The 19,729-nt window shown below is 43.5% G+C and overlaps 2 protein-coding genes across 2 annotated transcripts in view; both read right to left on the reverse strand.

Moving 5' to 3' along the window:
* Positions 1-2,971: 2,971 nt before the first annotated feature.
* On the reverse strand, positions 2,972-8,138 carry LOC308381151 (nuclear factor 7, brain-like; the record flags this gene model as incomplete). Its single annotated transcript, XM_080858669.1, has 6 exons — positions 2,972-3,510; positions 5,833-5,951; positions 6,222-6,244; positions 6,620-6,850; positions 7,209-7,304; positions 7,728-8,138. The coding sequence occupies 6 exons, from the start codon at positions 8,136-8,138 to the stop codon at positions 2,972-2,974; spliced, it is 1,419 nt and encodes a 472-aa protein (XP_080714795.1).
* A 736-nt stretch (positions 8,139-8,874) lies between these two features.
* phldb3 (pleckstrin homology-like domain, family B, member 3) overlaps positions 8,875-19,729 on the reverse strand; it is a 25,135-nt gene continuing 14,280 nt past the window's right edge. The window contains exons 8-15 of the mRNA XM_080858494.1: positions 17,077-17,178; positions 16,821-16,908; positions 15,690-15,867; positions 13,543-13,624; positions 12,730-12,882; positions 11,029-11,236; positions 10,512-10,597; positions 8,875-9,718 (exon numbers count right to left, since the gene is read on the reverse strand). Of these exons, the coding sequence (XP_080714620.1) occupies positions 9,584-9,718; positions 10,512-10,597; positions 11,029-11,236; positions 12,730-12,882; positions 13,543-13,624; positions 15,690-15,867; positions 16,821-16,908; positions 17,077-17,178 (1,032 nt within the window). The 3' untranslated portion in view covers positions 8,875-9,583. The remainder of the gene's footprint in view (positions 9,719-10,511; positions 10,598-11,028; positions 11,237-12,729; positions 12,883-13,542; positions 13,625-15,689; positions 15,868-16,820; positions 16,909-17,076; positions 17,179-19,729) is intronic.

Consider the following 19,729-nt stretch of genomic DNA (forward strand, 5'->3'; position numbering starts at 1 on the left):
AAGCTTGACACTGTTTGGATCTCATCAAACTATTTCATTGATAGTGCCGTCATATTCACCAGGGTTTTGAAAATAAACATATAAAAAAAAAGTCACCAAAGAGCCAATCAGCTGCCTCGCTGGCGACAGGAGTGGCAGTGCTTTTGAAAGGGCAGACAGAACATTTCAAATGATTCCCAAAGCTGGTCATAGGGTCGATTTAAATGGTAAAGATGAGTCATAAGTAATTGTTTACCTTTGAAGTTATCCAGATCCAAATGAGTAACACTAACCTTACACTCAGTGGGAATCCTAGGAATTATGAGTCGCACACTCAACGTCACACACTTTTCAGAACAATGCTCACACTGCCTTGACCATTTCCTGAGAAGAGTGAGTTAACTGGCTCCCCCACTTTTCTCACAGTCGCTTGTACAATTTTATTGTTGGAATAAACTTTATACAGCAGGCTGGTGTAGACCAAAACGTAAGACACTTTAGTCTGCGGTCAGTCTTGCCCACATCAACACTGCTGCCAAAGCCACTCGGACGCACCCTCTGCAGCAGAGGTGTTGAAAAAGCAAATATTTGGTTAAACTAGGGTTGTTCAAGGGGTGTTTACACCGGACATGAGTCATAAGGTAGGGTGAAATACACCATTAATATTGTGAAATACACCCACATAGAGTTTACAACTGAGGAAGGACTGTATGGTTTGCTATGTAGTTCCTTGCAGAGAAGATCATGCATTGTAGATGTACACACAATTCTTATACACACCGTTGGATTTACTCGTAATTACGTAATTGTAATGTAGGCAATCGGTTTCATATGAATGAAATGTGTTGAATAATCACAGCATTTTTCTTTCAGTTTACAAAATGTATTCAGGTCCCTTATAAAACAGACACAACGTAACCATAATCGCAATGGAATTGCTTAAGGTTAAATTACATTGCCTTTATTTAATCATGTAACTTCAACATTATAGTGTTATGCAGGTTCGATAAGCAGGCACAACTGTGCATATTCTTAATCTCAGGCTGCATTGAAATATTGCAAAGTCACTGCGAGTAGATCAATATATTGCAATGTCACTGCGAGTAGATCAATATATTGCTCACTGTTCCTTGAAATGATGTGAGACAGGCAGCGAGACAAGCAGCATTAAGGAAACAGAACAACTGAACCACTGAGATCTTGAGAGTTATCAGTACCTTACATGCTCATGGTGGGAATAAAATATGGCACATTTCGAAACAAAACATAGACACAGTGCATGTGCTTATTATCTGAGAACAACTAACTTATAACACATATAAAAACACTAATATCTAAACTTGATTATTTACAAAGGCTGGTAGGAATCCATTTAAGGACGTGGTGGCAGCAAGTTTTTTCGAGCGATCCCATGTGATCATTTATGTTCCCTGTTGTGAACGCACGTCATGGCTTTCCACTTGTCTGAATTTGAAGTTGAAGAGTTGGTTGGAAATAGCTGGTTTAACGCAATAAGAATAATGTCATGTTTAAAGAGAGACAAGACTAGTTTGTGTATCTCAGATGTAATGTGGTTTAGTAAATTTGACAATCCATCTTTTGCTTTTTTCTGTGTACAATGATAGAGGCTACCTTATGCTATCAGTAATTAAACACAAATCATATATCATGGACTCATAAAGTGCATTGCTGTATGTTTGTAAATCCCTATCTGATGTATTTGTCCCACTAAATATATTGCACAGACCCAGTATAATGGTCGGTGTATATATTGCGCATATACAATATTATTTATATAGTTTTGTCAAAAATAGAGCACATTTTACATTTACCAGTATCTGATTTGGCAGCTGTTGGATATTTCCGATGTAAGACATTCCCAGTCTGAGGAACATTCCCCATCCCCCACATACGGGAATCTATTTATTTAGTTTAAGAAGCTGATGGGAATTGCTTCAAATCTTATTCATGGCAAGATGACAGTAATTGTTATTCTCCCTGGGGAAATAAACTTAACCTTAGAAATTCTTAAACTGCCTGTCAAGATCAGGCAGAACGTGTATTTATCACAATATCTTCCAAGGGTTTCTGTTCCCTCTCTAAATAGATGAAGTGAAAGGTCACAATGCACAGGAACATGCAGTCTAAACGAGTATGTTCCTGTTGAACCTGACTGCTTATTTTGAAATTTGGTTTCGAGGAAAGACTGGTGATGACTATGCTGCTGTAATATAAAGCCCTGCAAGACAAGTTAATCCACAGAGATGATTCAACTGATTGAAATGGTGTACGTGTTGAACTAGCATGTGTGCTTCTTATTGTGTGCGTGTTGAACTAGCATGTGTGCTTGTTATTGTGTGCGTGTTGAACTAGCATGTGTGCTGAAATGGTGTGCGTGTTGAATTAGCATGTGTGCTAAAATGGTGTGCGTGTTGAACTAGCATGTGTGCTAAAATGGTGTGCGTGTTGAATTAGCATGTGTGCTAAAATGGTGTGCGTGTTGAATCAGCATGTGCGCTTGCTGTTGTGTACCAGTAATTGTATGCTAATTGTGAGCCCATAAAAGTCACAATTAAATCATTTGTCCAATAACTTATCATAGAGTTGATGCATATTTTGTTTATATTATTGAATACATTGTTTATAGTGTCTTGATTATAACTGCAAAATACAGAACATGAGTAATCCACTTCAGCATGTTATTACAGACTGTGTGATCCGAAAATGTCTTTTCCGAAAATTTGCTGACAGAATCCACCAACGACATGAAGATTCTGCTAAACATTGAAAAATGTCATAAAAAAATGAATTCCAAGCCAGTAGTTTAAAGCTAGGCAAGGAAGATATTTCAATGCCCTCATTCCCAGAGAGGTAGGCTCAGGTGATTAGTAGAGGTATTAGACAGCTACCAAGACAAACCCGCCAGCTGTAAGACCTACAGCTCTTTCATATTGACATCTAGTCAAGAACAACAAATGTCAACAACAACACATCACGGCTCGAGCTGTATCAAGACTTTCCTGGAACAGATGCGAAGCGGAGTAGAGTCTTTTGACGGGCCAAAGAGAGGGAACATCTTCTCAGTGAACGTATCTTTGAAGGAGTAGATGAGTGTGCCGTCGCTGGGGTCACTAAAGGTCACCTCACCATTTGTGTAGTCCAGTTGAATGCGGATCTTTCGTGGCTTCCTGTTATACTCCAGACGCGTCTCTGGCCACGTGCCCGCGCGGAACTCGTGCTTCCTCAGGCTGATGGAGTAGAACCCTGCCTTGGGGCACACGGGGAAGTTCCCCTTCCTCTGCGCGGACTGGCGAGCCACACCGATGCGGCAGTTGGGTTTGTTGCCTACTTCGATTTCCCAGCTGTGGACCCCTCCGCTGTAGCCCTCAGAGCCCAGCACAAAGACATATAGGTCAAAGCGCTCAGGGTTATCGGGGAGATTCTTGCCCCGGAAGCTGTAACGGACACTGGTCAGCTCGTCAGAAAAGGCCAACTGAGGATGGGCTGATAGAGGATCCAGGGTAAACGGAGCTGCGGACACAGATGGCATTAGGGACATATAGGTGAAAGCTGCTGTTAATAATATTTGCAGTTCTGTAGCCTGAAATGGGCACAGAAAGAGGGATGGGTGAAATAACGTTCACATAGGTATGGAAGGATACCATCATAGGGTAATGAAATATTTACAAGGCCCTAGTTGAGAAATGGCCAAACATACCTTAAAAAGGGCCTATTATGCTCATTATTAATTATCATAATTTAATTTTTGGGTCCTACTAAAAATGATTTGCAAGCTTCAATATTCCAAATACACATATTTTTTTTTACATAATGTTTATCTGATGGTAAGGGTCTTCCGGCGGAAGCAGGACAGCAGGTACACCCCCCTCACCATCAGCAGGGAGCCTGTGGAGAGGGTCCCTAGTTTTAAGTACCTGGGGGTGCACCTCCTAACCATGACCCTCCACACACAACACGTGACAGTCATCTAGGCAGTGGTTGTACAGTACTTCCTCCGGTGGCATAGGAAGTTCAAGGTCTCCCCTCCCATCCTGAGGACATTCTACTCATCAGCTGTGGAGAGCATCCTCTCAGGATGCATCTCCGTCTGGTACGGGAACTGTACCACCCAAGACCAGGCCAACCTACGTACAGAGGGTGGTGCGTCAGCCGAGCGGGCTATACGAGCGTCCCTACCCACCATGCATGACATTTACCACAAGAGGGTGGAGTTGAGGGCAAGAAAACATCATTAGGGATGACTCAAACCCCAATGCCAACCTCTTCACCCTGTTGTCGTCGTGTAGACGCCTACGCAGTCTAAATTCAAGGACTGAGAGACTAAGGAGGAGTTGTGGCCTACAGGCAGTGAAAACCTTGATGTATTTTTTTTAAATTCAGCACTCTTCCCTTATTTCTATTTATTTGTTTTTATTTTATTTTGCAGTGTGGAGCATAGACCCTTTTACATTTCACTACATTCGTGTATGTGACAAATAAAGCACTTGAGTTGAGTTGAGTTGAGTTTATCTCTATTCACCCTCTATCTGTATGCTCTGTTAGAGCTCTAGTGTCTTTGAGCCCCCCGTCCCGATGAGCCATCATCTTGTAATAAAGGAAAAGGGCTGGAATTCCAACAAGGCGTTTCAGGGGCAGCTGAGAAAAGTGGGTTCTGTGGGAGAGTTACGCCATCTTGTGTGCACTTTGGGCATTGCAACTTTGTAGACCGTTTACACTGCAAAAATGCTTTTCTAACCTAGTGTTATTACTCTTATTTTGAGATGAAAAAATCTAGTTGGTCTTGTTTCTAGCTAAATTGAACTTACCTAGTGCTCTTTGGTAAGGTTATTTTTGCCTATTTCAAGCAAATATTACTTATTTTAAGAAATCTTAACAAGCCAAATTTGCTTAACGCACTGGCAGCCAAATTTGCTTGTTTTAAGCAGATTTTGCTTAAAACAAGCAAATTTGGCTGCCAGTGCGTTAAGCAAATTTGGCTTGTTAAGATTTCTTAAAATAAGTAATATTTGCTTGAAATAGGCAAAAAATAACCTTATGGAAAAGTTTTAATTGGTCCTCTTTAAAGCATCTTTACGTTACAATTTTACCTTAAAATAACAGCTTCCAAATTATTTTTGGTAGTACACTAACTTGTAATATGGAGATAGGCACCTGTGCCACTGCCACAACATGCCAGGTACGTCTGGTATTGCACTACGTAACACTGATGGTGAGGGTGCAACACTTCTTACGAGAACTACGCAATGCTTTATGACACCACCTCACGTACCACAACTACACCCATCTGCCACCTATAAGAAGAAACTAGCGCAGTATTCTTTGTATGGACATTATGGCAGAGGTGATGAAGAAACTGAGGAAGACGTTGTCGGAAGAAGCAAGGAAGAGAAAAAGAGAGAGTCACCGAACAAGAGACTGAACAAGAATCAGAACTAAACAAGAGGCATTACTAGTTGGTGAGAGCTAAAAGAGACAGAAGGATGCAAGTCAGACGCCGAGCTGGCCTTCTTTCTGTTTGAATAGTCAGTAATAACGTATAAGCTGTCTTGCTATGTCATTGACTTCAGGCCTGTCTCAGGCTTACATCCAAATAAATTGATCACACGCCAAAAAGTTTGATCAGCGTTTTCAAACGTTTTCAAACCCCGATTTGAGAATTTGAATGTATTCTCGCTTCAAATCTCTCATTCTCACCACATGTATTAAATAGGAAGAAGAATTGTTGGCTTCATTAATTAACTGTGTGAGTGTGTAAGAGTGATCGGACAGTTTTTCACTTTTCACTGTACAATTCATAAAATTACAACTAAATTGTCTAAAATATGTACTCACAGTGGTGAATTGTCCCAAGCATTTTCTCCCAGATGCTATACTTCAGAGCACTCAGGTGCTTGGAGACGTCGATCAAAGGCACAGGAATAGTGTCTGGCTCTTGTAGTTTACATTGTACCCTATGCAAGAGGATTCAATAGAAGATGCATCATCTTTGTGTACGTAATGACAAGAATGTGTATGGATGTCAAACTAAACCAATACAGCTTAAATACAGCTCTCAAAAGACCAAAGACAAAAAGAGAGAGAGAGAGAGAGAGAGAGAGAGAGAGAGAGAGAGAGAGAGAGAGAGAGAGAGAGAGAGAGGGAAAGCACTAATCTCATTTCGGGCCAAATTGGAGAGGGAGAGGTTACCCATTTCTTTGCATGCCAAATAAATAACTACCCACCTTCTCTTGATCGCCTTGAAATTCTGAAAAGAACAAAGGATGATTACTATGTGCCAGCGACTCAGGGGAGCAGCTTAGATGAGTCTTGGTCTGGACCAAAACACGGTTGATTTTAGTAGAATTAAACTTAGGGATTTTTGGTGGTCCTGAAATATTGATACGTGAATAAGTCCTGGTAAATAACAAAGCATGATTTATGTAGCCATGAATTCCAATGCTCTGATTTTTAATTTCTCTTGTGTCATGCTTCAGTGTTAACAGTTGAATTCAACTGAAAAAGCTTTGATTTGAAAGACACATTTTTATTCCTCACCAAAGATTACACTCAATTTTAGAGAAGTAAGAGATTGTCAGAACCAAGCATTCTTGTGCATATGGGGGTGCACTTAGGGAGTCACCTGCAGGAATTCCATATCTTGAATTTCCATCTCGCGCTCAATGCTGTCGATCACTGCTGAGAGAGATGCCAACTTGCTGCTAATGGTTTCCACACTGTCCTGGAGCATCTGGGTCTTCTGCTGTTCTTCGTTCCGCAGACTGGCAACGCGGGCAGATTCCTCTTCATACAGAAACTTGTGAAGTTTCTCAAACTCTGATTTGATATCAGCCTCAGTTTTATCAGCCTGTTTCTGAAAATGCCAAAAGGAGAAATTGTCAAAACATTTAAATTATTTTCACTTAAGTTGATAGTTGACTTACTTACAACGGAAAGATTATTCATATCACTGAGAAACCTTCATTGACATTGAAACTGATATTTAAGCTAGTTCATAAAATACATGTTCAGCCAATACGTCTTACTGCTGTGATCTGTATGTAACAAACAGGCAAAGATAATCCAAGGTGTGAACTGTGAAGGGCATATAGGTATCACATTTAGTCAACACAGGAGACAACCATGACAGCTCTCACCCATGTGCCACACCACAGCCGAACACACTGGACTTCCTGAATAACAAAACTGCTCTCTCCACCCACAACATTTACCTTGATGAATGCTGCAGTCACATCACAACTTCTCTTCATCTTATCAAAGTTGTCCCTCTTTTCTTTAAGTGGCTTGAGATCAGTCAAAAGTTCCTCCTGCAAATGAGTAATGTCATGTCAGACCATGGACGTGCAGAAGGTTGAGCTGTACAGACCACTTTTCCTTTGTAGGGGAGACCAGGTCAAATAACTTTGGACAGTGCTTGAGAAACAAATTGAAATTCTAAAAACTATGCTGATGCCATCAGACATGTTGTCTTCAACTTCAATCGGACTACAGACAAGAGCTGATAAATTAAGCATGTTACAACTGTACCCGTCTCCCATGGCTGAGCTGCCTCTTCAATTATAAAAACGGTTTTGTGTGTGTGTGTCTGTGTGTGTGTGGTTGCTTCTGATAAACCTTTAAGTAGCATGTCGTTGAGGACTAGATCCGGACCAAATTTACCGTGGACCGCAATGTGCTTACTATCGGGTTTAGTGTGTAAACGGTATAGGCTTTCTGTCTGCTTGGCCTACCTTTCGTTCCTGAACGACGGCAATGAATCGACAAACATCGTGATTTTGATGTTGGCCAGACCCTATACAGTCAACACAGATAGCCTGGTCATCCTGTTTGCAATACAGTTTGAGTTTTTCACCGTGAAGAGAACAAATGGCTTCACTGGTAACTCCGATTCGCGTTTTCTCCTTTAAAATCAGTTCGCAGATTTGTTTCAATGCCAGGTTCAAAGGAGGTACATCTTTTGAGGATTTTCTCCTGCAGAGAGGACACTCTCGCTTGGCTGATTTTTTCCATACTTCTTGAAGACACTCTTTGCAGAAACTGTGACTGCATGATAATAAAACGGGATTTTTGAAGATTCCACAGCAAACTGAACAAGATATTTCATATTCTAGCCGTGATGTTTCACTGTTTTCAGAAGCCATAACGACGCACTTTCTCTTCCTTTGCTTTAAAAGTGAAACTGAAACATGTTCTACTAATGTGAAGACAGGTTGGCTCATGTCATGCGTATTTGAACAGTGGTTGTATTCACTATATAACCAGCCTTTATGTCTTCATTATTTTAGCTGTTGTTGATCAGTATATTAACAGACTAGAGTGAGTTAGAAGTTTTCCAAAACGGAAGTGATTCCCCTCTCTATCACCAAACAGTGCAGTTTATCTCAAAATTGAATTGATATCTTTGCTCGGTCTGGGATTGGTCTGTTTGGGGATCGATCTAAGCCACGTGCTCGTGAGGATTTTTGGGTCATTATGGGTTTGAAAGAATCTCTACATGTCACCAGGAAACCACGTGTGTCTTCCAACACAAGAGGCTCGTGAAGATGAATGGGCTGCTGATCCTAGAGGCCTTGTGATCTGAGTGGACTTTGCTCAAAGGCTGTTTTGATGTCCAGTGTTTCCTTTCATGGTGTAAAAAATGGTGCTACTGCTGATGTTTTTTTTATTTTCTAAAGCTTTTTGCATTTGGATTTAATAGTTATAGAAGATAATGCAGACATTTTTAACACATTGTTTTCACAAACGTTTTTATTACACTTAAAAACAATAACAACAACACACAATAATAATAATAATAATAACCTTACACTGTACAGTACTGACAGACCCAAAAGACCAACCCTTTATCTTGTCAGCAGAGATGTACTGTAGTATTTGTGTATGTGCACTTGAAAGGGGAAACAAGTTATACTTGGCAGCACCACTAGAGGGAGCTCAAACACCACCATTCCAAACAGTGTGAGCCCTGTGGAGAGGCCAACCACACCACAGAAAGACCCAGTCATCAGCGAAGCAGCTGGAAGCTGACTTTGTGTTTCCTGCTCCATATGGCACTCTGTAACCCGGCTCCTCATAACCCGGTGTCATTATTTGTCCTCAAAACACCCCTTCCATTAGGTTCACGTAAACATAAACACCGGCCTGAGGCCTCTCATTGGACATCAGTCTCCTCTGTTCTTTCTCACCCTCTGCCCATGATGGAATCCTAGTCCCCAAAGGTCTCTGCATTTTTGTGACGTCCTCATGCCAAGACCCTGTGGAGAACGCAAATGGGACTTTCCAGAAGCGGGAGGGAGGGGGAGGGGGCACAGCACAGGGACAGCAGTCTGCACTCTCCAACTCAAAACAGAGGGAAAAGAAGTTCTACAGGTCCCCAAGGGGGTCTGCATGTGTAGACGTGTGAAGTGCAGAAATATGGACTGTATATCATAAGTCCCGAGGCTGGCGCTGAGTCCCCTGTGTCCCTCAGAGGGCCCAATGGACCCAGAGCTCTTTGGCTGGCCTACCAGATGCCTGACCAGGGCGGCTGTAGTGGAGTTTCGGGAGAAGGTTCCTTCCCCTGACTTGTCCGTGGCGAGAGTCCCTGTCAGTACCGGCAGTGCTCGTCTGTTGCTGTAACTATGACATCCATCCAGATCCTCATGGCCTCGGGGCTCGGAGCGACCAGGTAGAAGAGCCGCTCGTACGTCTTCACACAAAACGTCAGACTTGGTCGAGGAGACTAAGACACAGGATGGGAGGGAGGGAGGGAGAGACGGAGAGAGAAACAGAGGGTGAGAAAAGAGTGAGACAAACAGAGAAAAGTTTTTATAATTAGTTACAAATCACCAATCACCAATGTTTTAAAGAAGAACATGCCCTAAATTTCTCCTAGTAAAGACATATTACAGCATATGACCCGTTTAACTATTCCATTACTTTTTATTTTTGTGAGTTGCTATATTAAAATCCATTGGGAGAAAAGATAATGGACATTTTTGATCGCATTTACAATGGGTCGAAAATGAATACGTCCTCTTGACCAAGTTATCCATTAAACTCAATCTCAGGAATAACCAATTGCCCTCCAGATCACACAGTAGCTCAGTGCCCTACACCTGTGTGAAATCACAGCAATTAACTTGATGACGTGACTAAAAGCATCTGTGCCAACCTTGCTGAGAGCTACCTATATGGTATGTTGTATACTTTGGGGCAGGGCAAAACCAGTCCCATCATGAAATGTACAGACCGCCCCTCAACAAGACATACAAACTTTGAAGGGGGATGTATCTATCCATTTAACATATTCTGTACATTTTAAATTATATTTTATATTTCGTTTTTCCTATGTTTAATAACTTAATATGTGTATTGTTTATTGTGTATGTTTATTGTTTGCACCATCGTCCACCAAAAAAAAATCCTGGTAGGTGAAAACCAACTTGGCAGTAAAAACCTTTCTGATTCTGATTCTGATTCTGATCTAATGTTTGCTGAGAAATCAATGATTTACTGATGAAGAATGAACTGACTGTGGAGGCTGTGCGTAGGTGGTCATAATAGACTTCCTCTATGGCTTGGAAGTAGATGACTCCCTTCAGCTTCTTCTCATCTTGGTCTGAGAGAGAGAGAGAGAGAGAGAGAGAGAGAGAGAGAGTAACTAAGAGAGACCATAACAAATATAACATTACAAAAGCAGGAGTGTTTACACAAAAACAAACACACACACACACACACACACACACACACACACACACACACACAAAACACTGACACACACACACACATACAAAAACACTAAACACACAATCACACACATACACACCAAAACAGTGACACAAACAAACACACACATACACACAAAACACTGACACACACACACACACAAACACACACACACACACACACACACACACACACACACACACACACACACACTCACACACACACACACACACACACACACACACACACACACACACACACACACACACACACACACACACACACACACACACACACACAAACACTAACACACACAGCCCTCACCAGTGTAGTAGGCTAATCTGCGGTGGTCCAGGTCGAACAGGAACCACCTCCTCCTCCAGGTCTTCACCCGCCCGCCACGCTTCGTCAGGAAGCCTCCGCATCGCCGTGGCAACAGCCGGACGCCCAAACAGCTGGCCACACCGTGCCCCAAAGACTCAACATGAGCACGGAGGTCAAAGTTCAGCGAGAAGGACAGAGGGACACCCTGCTGGGAAGAAGAGAGCCAGGGCCTCCTTAGTTTTGCAAACGGAGTAGATCACAGTCACACTCAATCTGATCTGAAGCCATTACCCTCTTAAGAAAAGATTGTTATCATTGAATCTGCATATTATCTTACAGTATTACATTTCACTCTCATTATACAAAACTGGTTCATCTGCTCACATCAACAACTACATCAAGAGTTGAATGTTTAATCAGATGAGGCCAAGCTTACTGCCAACAGATTAGAGTGGCTGTGAGTGAGAGGCACATTTTTATAAAACAAACAAACTAAAAAACTGTTGCTGGTGAAGGAGGATGAAGTATTTCTTTAATCCCCCTTCGAATGGTGTGTTGTGTGCCGACTTCCTGATCGCCCTAATGTCTGTCTTCTACGTTTACAAATATTTGCTTTCATGCCTGTGACCTGATGTGCACCAGCTTAGCATTCTCAAGGCTTCTGTCCTCTGCTCCGCCCACCCACTTAGAAGCGCTCCATCCACTAATGTTAATGCTAATGCTAATGCTAACGCTCACACGCGCACTAACACTAACACCACATGGAGAGTGCTAACGCTAACACGTGCACTTACACTAACACATGGAGAGTGCTAATGCTAACACGCGCACTTACACTAACACATGGAGAGTGCTAATGCTAACACGTGCACTAACACTCACACATGGAGAGTGCTAACGCTAACACACGCACTAACACTAACACATGGAGAGTTCTAAAGCTTAACACGCGCACTTACACTAACACATGGAAAGTGATAAAGCTTAACACGCGCACTAACACTAACACATGGAGAGTGCTAAGGCTAACCCGCGCACTAACACTAACACATGGAGAGTACTAATTCTAACACACGCACTAACACTAACACATGGAGAGTGCTAATGCTAACACACGCACTAACACTAACACATGGAGAGTGCTAATGCTAACACGCGCACTAACACATGGACAGTGCTAATGCTAACACACGCACTAACAATAACACATGCAGAGTGCTTGTTTATAACCCACTTCTTTTCACATATATCACACAGACGTATCACAAGCTGTTTCGAAAAACTGGACACAATCTGGCTGATGACCGAAACAGAAGGATAGCACATGTGCGCTCATCCAGGGTGGAACAGCCATGCTTGAAGAACGAGTTTAACATGCAAAATCAATTAGGAGTCTGCCGAAGGACAGCAGAAGTGGTGGGAAGAGGAAAGAGAGAGAGAGAGATTCAGAAAAGAAGAGAAAAGAAGGATAGAGAGAGGGACAAAGAGAAAAGTATGAGAGAAAAAAGAGAGAATATGACAAGAAGGGGAGAAAGAGAAGAATGACTGGGAAAATAAAAGAATGAATAAGAGAGAGAGAGAGGAAAGATAAAGAAGAAGGACAGAAAGGAGAGAAAGAGAAGAATGAGAGAGAAGAGAAAAGAATGAATAAGAGAGAGAGAGAGGAGAGCTAAAGAAGAAGGACAGAAAAGGAGTAGATACCTCTGGGGAGTTTGGGAGTGGGGTGCTGAGAGGTAGCTCCTCTGCATCTGTCTCTGCTGTGACCTCGCTCTTGGCCTGCTCCCCCTCTGTGCTGAGAGACTCCAGCTCCTTCTGCTGCTGCCTTTCGTCTGTGGCCTGCTGCCGCCATTCCTCCTGCAAACACATACCGATACACACATGGACACACACACACACACACACACACACACACACACACACACGCATGCACAGACACACACACACGCACACACACACACACACACACACACACACACACACACATACACACAAACACACAGACAGACACACACATTGACACACACACACACACACACGCACACGCACACGCACACGCACACACACACACACACACACACACACACACACACACACACACACACACACACACAGACAGTTTTGTTTAGTTAGGAGATCTCTAATTAAAAAGTTCGACACAGGAACCTCTTTTTGTAACCACAAGTTGCCAAAAATGTCCTTTCACTGAAAAGATTAACTTGTTTAATTAAAGTAGCCTACATTTGAAAAAAAACCCTACATTATGATTGCTCACAGAACCTTGCTAGTGTGTTTGCTCTATGACTCACAATGGTCTCTTTTATGTCCATGTTGACTGAGTTATGGTTAGGTAAGCACATTGTTTTGTTTCACTGCCAAAAGTATACAGGCCATAGTGCCATATGAGACTATACATCTCAGGTCATATCCCTTTACAGGAGTGAGTGTGAGTGAGTGAGGGAGTGAAAGAGAAGAACAACGAAAGAAAGAAAGAAAGAGAGAATAAAAGAGACTCACCCTTTCCTTTAGTAAACGCTCCCTCTCTGCTTTTGCCTCGCGTAGTTTCCTCTCAATCTCAACAAGATCAAGTAGAGTAGGACTGCAAATCGAAAGACAGATTCAGTACAGACATGTGTAAACACACACACACACACGCACACACACACACACAGACAATTCAATTAAATTCAATTCTTGAGGTCGGCCGGGGGCAACAGGGGTTGTACACAGCCAGCATTTGGTCGCGGGACATAGTATATACACAGACATCCGGTGGTAAAATACATGATACAGGCAAGACCGGTTTACTGTACTAATAGGGTAACAGGGGTAAGGGACGTAGGGACAGAGAAACATTTCAGTGGTGGCAATAATGTATATTGTATATAAATGCTAACGTAGGGTATGGGGTAGAGTAAGTGTAAGTGTATGTCACGGACCCTGGCTCCGGGGAGGCAGTGGACCTTGCAGGGGCAGACAGAGATTCACAGACACACAGACACAGACACACACACAAGAAAGGCAAAATGGGCCCTTCAAAAATGTGTCTGTATTTGGCTTAATAACAAATTAGATTCACAAACCCTCAAGCTGTTGTTTTAAGAGCACCACCTACATACAATAACAAAGGAACTCAATTACCGGTAAACAGAAATGATGAAAAAGGCAGACTGGTTAGTCCAGTTCCTTTTTGACTTTGATGAAAATTTGGCATAAGGCCAAGCAGGAAATTCATTAAAGATTTTAGCATGGCTGACAGTGTGTGCATACTGCTTCCCTCCCATCTACAATGTGTAGAACCTCACCACACAGAAACAACACTTAAAGCCACATGCTCAGCACATTTAGGACTGTGCACAAACTCTCTCCTCTCAGTCATCACCAATGAGCAAATATAGCATAAATGACCTTATCAAAAACAGCACAACACTTGACTATAGCATGAGTTGCAACTGGACAAATCCATCAATAGTTGGACATGGTCCAAAAAAAAAAAAAAAGAATTACATTAGAACTGATTTTACTGGTGTACTAATGTCATAAGGCCTGCAAATTACTGGAAATGACTGATTACATCCACAAGGCCTCTCAGAGTTGTCATGTGGCTCTTACAAATAAGTGCCACTTAAATGTCATTATAAATTATGGAATTTTATATTTTAAAGGTCCTTGGCAACGTTTAAACTGGCCTCCAGTATGATGCATTTTTCTCTGAAAGTACAGTAAATGGATTACTTTACCGTGATTGCGACTAAAGAAGAACTTAAACACTAGTTTGTGCTGGCATCTCTTGCCTCAGGTAAAATTAGCTTTCATTAAATTCAGTTTCTTCCTAATAGCTGACGTTAACAAATGTGACTGACAACGTTACATGTGACTCACGGTCTCACATGTCAGTCACGGTAATGTCAGTCACACTATATTTATGTCATTACTGGAGAAACAAACAATCATTTCTTTTCATTATTACTCTCTGTTTTTTTTACTGAGATACTCTTTAAATTGATGCCACTTTCAATCTACTTTTCTCTAACATCAGTCACGCTCCCAACTTCCACCACAGCACAAAAAAGCATAGCTACAGATGAATTCACATTTTTTCCTTGTCAAGCAGGGGCCAAGTATAGTTAGCAATAAAGGTTGAATCTTAATAATGAATACCATGGCATCTGTACAATAATACCTGCCACAAAACCCTCCAATTTATAACGTCAAATGCAATAAATCACACCCAACTGCAATACATCTAGCATCAGGATTTCAGTCAGGTAGGTAGAAGTTGTACCTATAAAGCCTGTATAGTACCTGTACATAGTTTATAAATTATTTAGAAATGCAGATACGATCAAACACTACAGGATACACGTACAACCACTGGTTTAATCTAAAAAGATGAACATCTCCTCATATTGTACAAATCAAAGCAAATGAGCGGCAGCTATTCTATTTTTCCATGTGCAGTTTGGATCCAGCACCTGTGACTTCATATTTTGGATGCATGCACCCCTCAGCATTCTTACGGAATGACACCCCAGCACTTCTGATTCGGTGCAATCCCGGCCCTATAAACCTGCACGGGGCCACATGTGCTGCAGTCGTTCTGCAGGTAGAGGATATGTGCAGCTTTTGAAAATGGCATCTCCAGACGCGGGGCCTGAACTCACCTGGGGGCCCGCGAGTTGTTGGCGCTGTTGCAAGGCGTGAGGAAACCGTTGCCGTAGCCATAGGTGTTCCGGTGGCCGTTGGCGTGGCCGTTGCTGTGGCGATGGGAGGAAGAGGAGAGGGGCCGTGGGGGGGTCATCATCTCTGGGGACAGGCCGTCGTGGTGCATCCTCACTATGCCTGCAGAATGAGTGTATGGTTAGGGATGGGGTTGGGGGGGAGGGGTGCAGGATTGGTCAGAGATTCCATATAGCTGCTGATTCTGGAACACATGTGGCCAGGACTGGATCGAGCAGTGATGAGTCTGTTTTTGATCTGGTTTATGTAGTATACACTTCATAACAGACTGACCCAACAATTGAGCATGTCTAAATATTTATGCACAGTCACATGTCAAACCGTTCTCTGTTTTTTTCTCTCTCTTCATTCCATTGCTTTTCTTTTTTTTCTCCCCTATTCAGACACCCTCTCCCTCCCTAGCTCTGCCCAAGATTCTTTCCCACCAAGTAGTTTCAGCTGTGACTCACTGGCAGGGTAGGTGTCTGCAGTGAGGGAACAGGGATAAAAAAGGGACATGACAGAACAGGGCTCATGATCTGCTCTGCAGCAGGGCCACAGACAGTCGCTCCACCGGCTCGTCTGGTACATCCTGCTCTCGCCCCGACAGCTCTTAGTCTAGCGACACACCTTAAACACACTCACACGACTCACCTCACCGACCTCACCGTGAAGCACACCAAAACGGAGCTGGCCTATGCTGATGGACAGATAATAATGAGAGGAGTGATAGAAGCCCTTTATGATGCATGTCGATCGCCACGGCAATAAATCTATCATATTCTCTGTTGAGTGGGAGACAATAGGCTCCATGGCGGCTGCTCTGTGTAAACTCTGCTAGTTTGTTTAGGGGAGTGTGAGACAACTACGACCTGCACAGCAGCCTGACGTCACATCCACTCTTCACCTCTACCACATTCGGGTACAGTAAAACATGATGTTTAACCAGCCACAGTTGTGTCTGTCTGTCCAATACGTTCTCTCTGGCTCTACAGACCGCCTATCTCTCTATACAAAACATGGACTGTCCAGACTCTGACAAATACAGCGTTTGCCTCCAGAAGTTCCTTACTCACCCTGCGTGGAGAGGGGTCTGTCTGAGAGTTTCCCCCGATGAGTTGTGCGTCTGCGGGGCAGACTGGCCGTCGTGTCCTTGCCGCCCTCCTGGTCAACACCGTCAACAAGAGAAAGTTGTTGGTAATCGCACAGTTTCATTCGCAAGCTCCTCAGCCACAACAGACCTAAGGTGTCTAACCAGGGCAACCCGGCATGCGGCAGAGTGGGATGTGATGAGCCAACGCATGCATCGCGGTGTGGATAGTGACAGCCTACCTGTGCTACTTTGTGATTGGTTAGCGGGGACATCGACATCATGCAGGGGGTGGAGCCGGGGATATTGGCCCAATTGGAAAGTGGCTTCTTCTCTTTCAAAATCTGAGGGGAAAAAGGGCAGGTGAGAAGAGGGAGCAACTGGAGAGTGAATTACAATCAAAGTTTAAATTGATGTAATACAAATAATGTGTAATAAAAATAATGTGTTTAATCATAACATTACAGGATGTGGTCCACACACTTTGATTTTGACCTGTAAAATTAAAATCTTTTCAATTTGAACCTTTAAAAAAAGTTTGGTTTTCTTTGAACAGAACTGCCCGCTATTTGTGTTCCAAAGTATGGGTGTCGTACATGACGCTGGTCAGTTCAACACCATGTTCTCACATGAACTGATGTGTTGACTGTGCACTGGCCTGAGGGACGAGTGATGAGCGGAAAGCAGAAATGGCGACATAAAACAACCACTCACTAACATCACAATGAAACACAGAGGAGAGACGGCGGCATAAAACAACTCCTGACTAACATCGCCGTGAAAGAGAGGAGAATATCTAAACACTCCTCACACACAGCTCAGAGACAACGGGACGAGTCACAGGGGAATGAGAGATACTGCAAGGAGATATGGAGACACACATATGGAGAAGTCATTCCAGCCAGCTGGGATTCCCACTAATGAGTTAAACATTTATCCCTCACTCACTATCTCTCTCTTGCCTCCTCTCTCCCCCTCTCACTATCTCTCTTTCTGTCTCTTGCGCCCTCTCTCCCCCTCTCTCTCCCTCTCCCTCTCTTTCACTATCTCCCTCTCTCTCTCGCTCCCTCTCTCCCCCTCTCTCTCTTGCTCTCTCTCTCTCGCTCCCTCTCTCCCCTCTCCCTCTCTCACTGAGTCTTCTCCTGTCCCTCCCCCCTCTCCCTGACTCACAAACACATGAGCGTTTCAGACACACACACACACACACACACACGGCCTGATGCTTAACCCCTGTCTGTCTGTCTGCTCCATTCTTAGCCCATACACACACACACACGCACGCACACACACACACACACACACGCACACACACGCACACACACACACACACACACACACACACACACACACACACACACACACACACACACACACACACACACACACACACACACACACACACACACACACACACACACACACGCACACACACACACACACACACACACACACACACACACACACACACAACCACACACACACACACACACACACACACACACACACACACACACACACACACACTCACAGAATGCCTATCATACAAATACAAACACACACACAATAATGCATATACAGGATACACACATAAACTCACAAGTATAAGAAAGCTTCTCTCCCATAACACATACACACACACACTCTTTCTCTCTATTTCTCTCTCTCACAAACATATAACAACATAAACCTTCACATACACAAGCACACCAACACACACAGAAAGTCACAAGAAAATCACACACACAGACAGAGTATAATACTCACAGACACTCGTAAAATCTGAAGTGCAACTTTGCCCAGTTAGTTCATCGATGAATAGGCAGTCCTGATGCCGGCTCACAAACTGGTCACACACACACTCACATGCCTAAACACTCCGTCTTCCCCTCCTCCTGCCACTCCCTCTCTCATGTCCACCTCCTTCTCTCTCTCTCTCTCTCTCTCTCTCTCTCTCTCTCTCCCTCTGGCTCACAGTCTTTCACACACTCTCTCTCTGTCTCTCTCTCTCTGTCCGTCGCAGCTCAGTGAGAGAATTTAATCAAGACAACAGGCACACACTGCCCAGAATATAAAGCAGTCTTTCCAAATCAACGCAGTACTTCTTTAAATAATGTGTGTGGATTTGGAGATATGCCGTTCTTACCGCCTGTGCTCCCCTTCCAGAGTTCTCCCGGGCTTATCTTCAATCAGACGCCCTCTCTCGCTCTTGCTCTCATTCTCTCTGGCTCTCTCCCTCTCTCTCTCCCTCTCTTTCCTACCCTCTCTCTCTCTTTCACTCCCTCTCTATTTCCCTCTCTTGCTCCCTCTCTTTCGCTCCCTCTCCTTCTCTCCTTCTTTCTCTCCCTCGCTCCCTCCCTCTCTCTCTTCTTCTCTGCCTCATGCTCTCTGTCTCTGGGCCACACTCCTCCCTTGGCTCTGTGTTCCCTCAGTTCCACCCCTTTCCTTCAGCTATGCCCACTTGAACTCTGTGGTTGACTTTTTTCTCCTTCTCTTCTCTCTTCCTCTCTCTCTTTCTCCTCTCTTCCTCTCTCTCTGCCTTCTTCTGTCCGTTTCTCTCTCTCTGCCTTCTCCTCTATTTTGCGCTCTCTCTCTCTCTCTGCCTCCTTCTGTCTGTCTCTCTCTCTGCCTTCTTCTGTCTGTTTCTCTCTCTCTGCCTTCTTCTGTCTGTTTCTGTCTCTCTGCCTCCTTCTCCTCTCTTTTGCTCTCCCTCTCTCTCTCTCTGCCTCTTTCTCCTCTCTTCCTCTCTCTCTGCCTTCTTCTGTCTGTTTCTCTCTGCCTCTTTCTCCTCTCTTTCGATCTCTCTCTGTTTCTCTCTGCCTTCTTCTTTCTGTTTCTCTCTCTCTGCCTTCTTCTCCTCTCTTTCGCTCTCTCTGTTTCTCTCTGTCTCCTTCTGTC

This window comes from Sprattus sprattus (genome assembly GCF_963457725.1).
Source record: "Sprattus sprattus genome assembly, chromosome: 19".
Classification (NCBI taxonomy): Eukaryota; Metazoa; Chordata; class Actinopteri; order Clupeiformes; family Clupeidae; genus Sprattus; species Sprattus sprattus.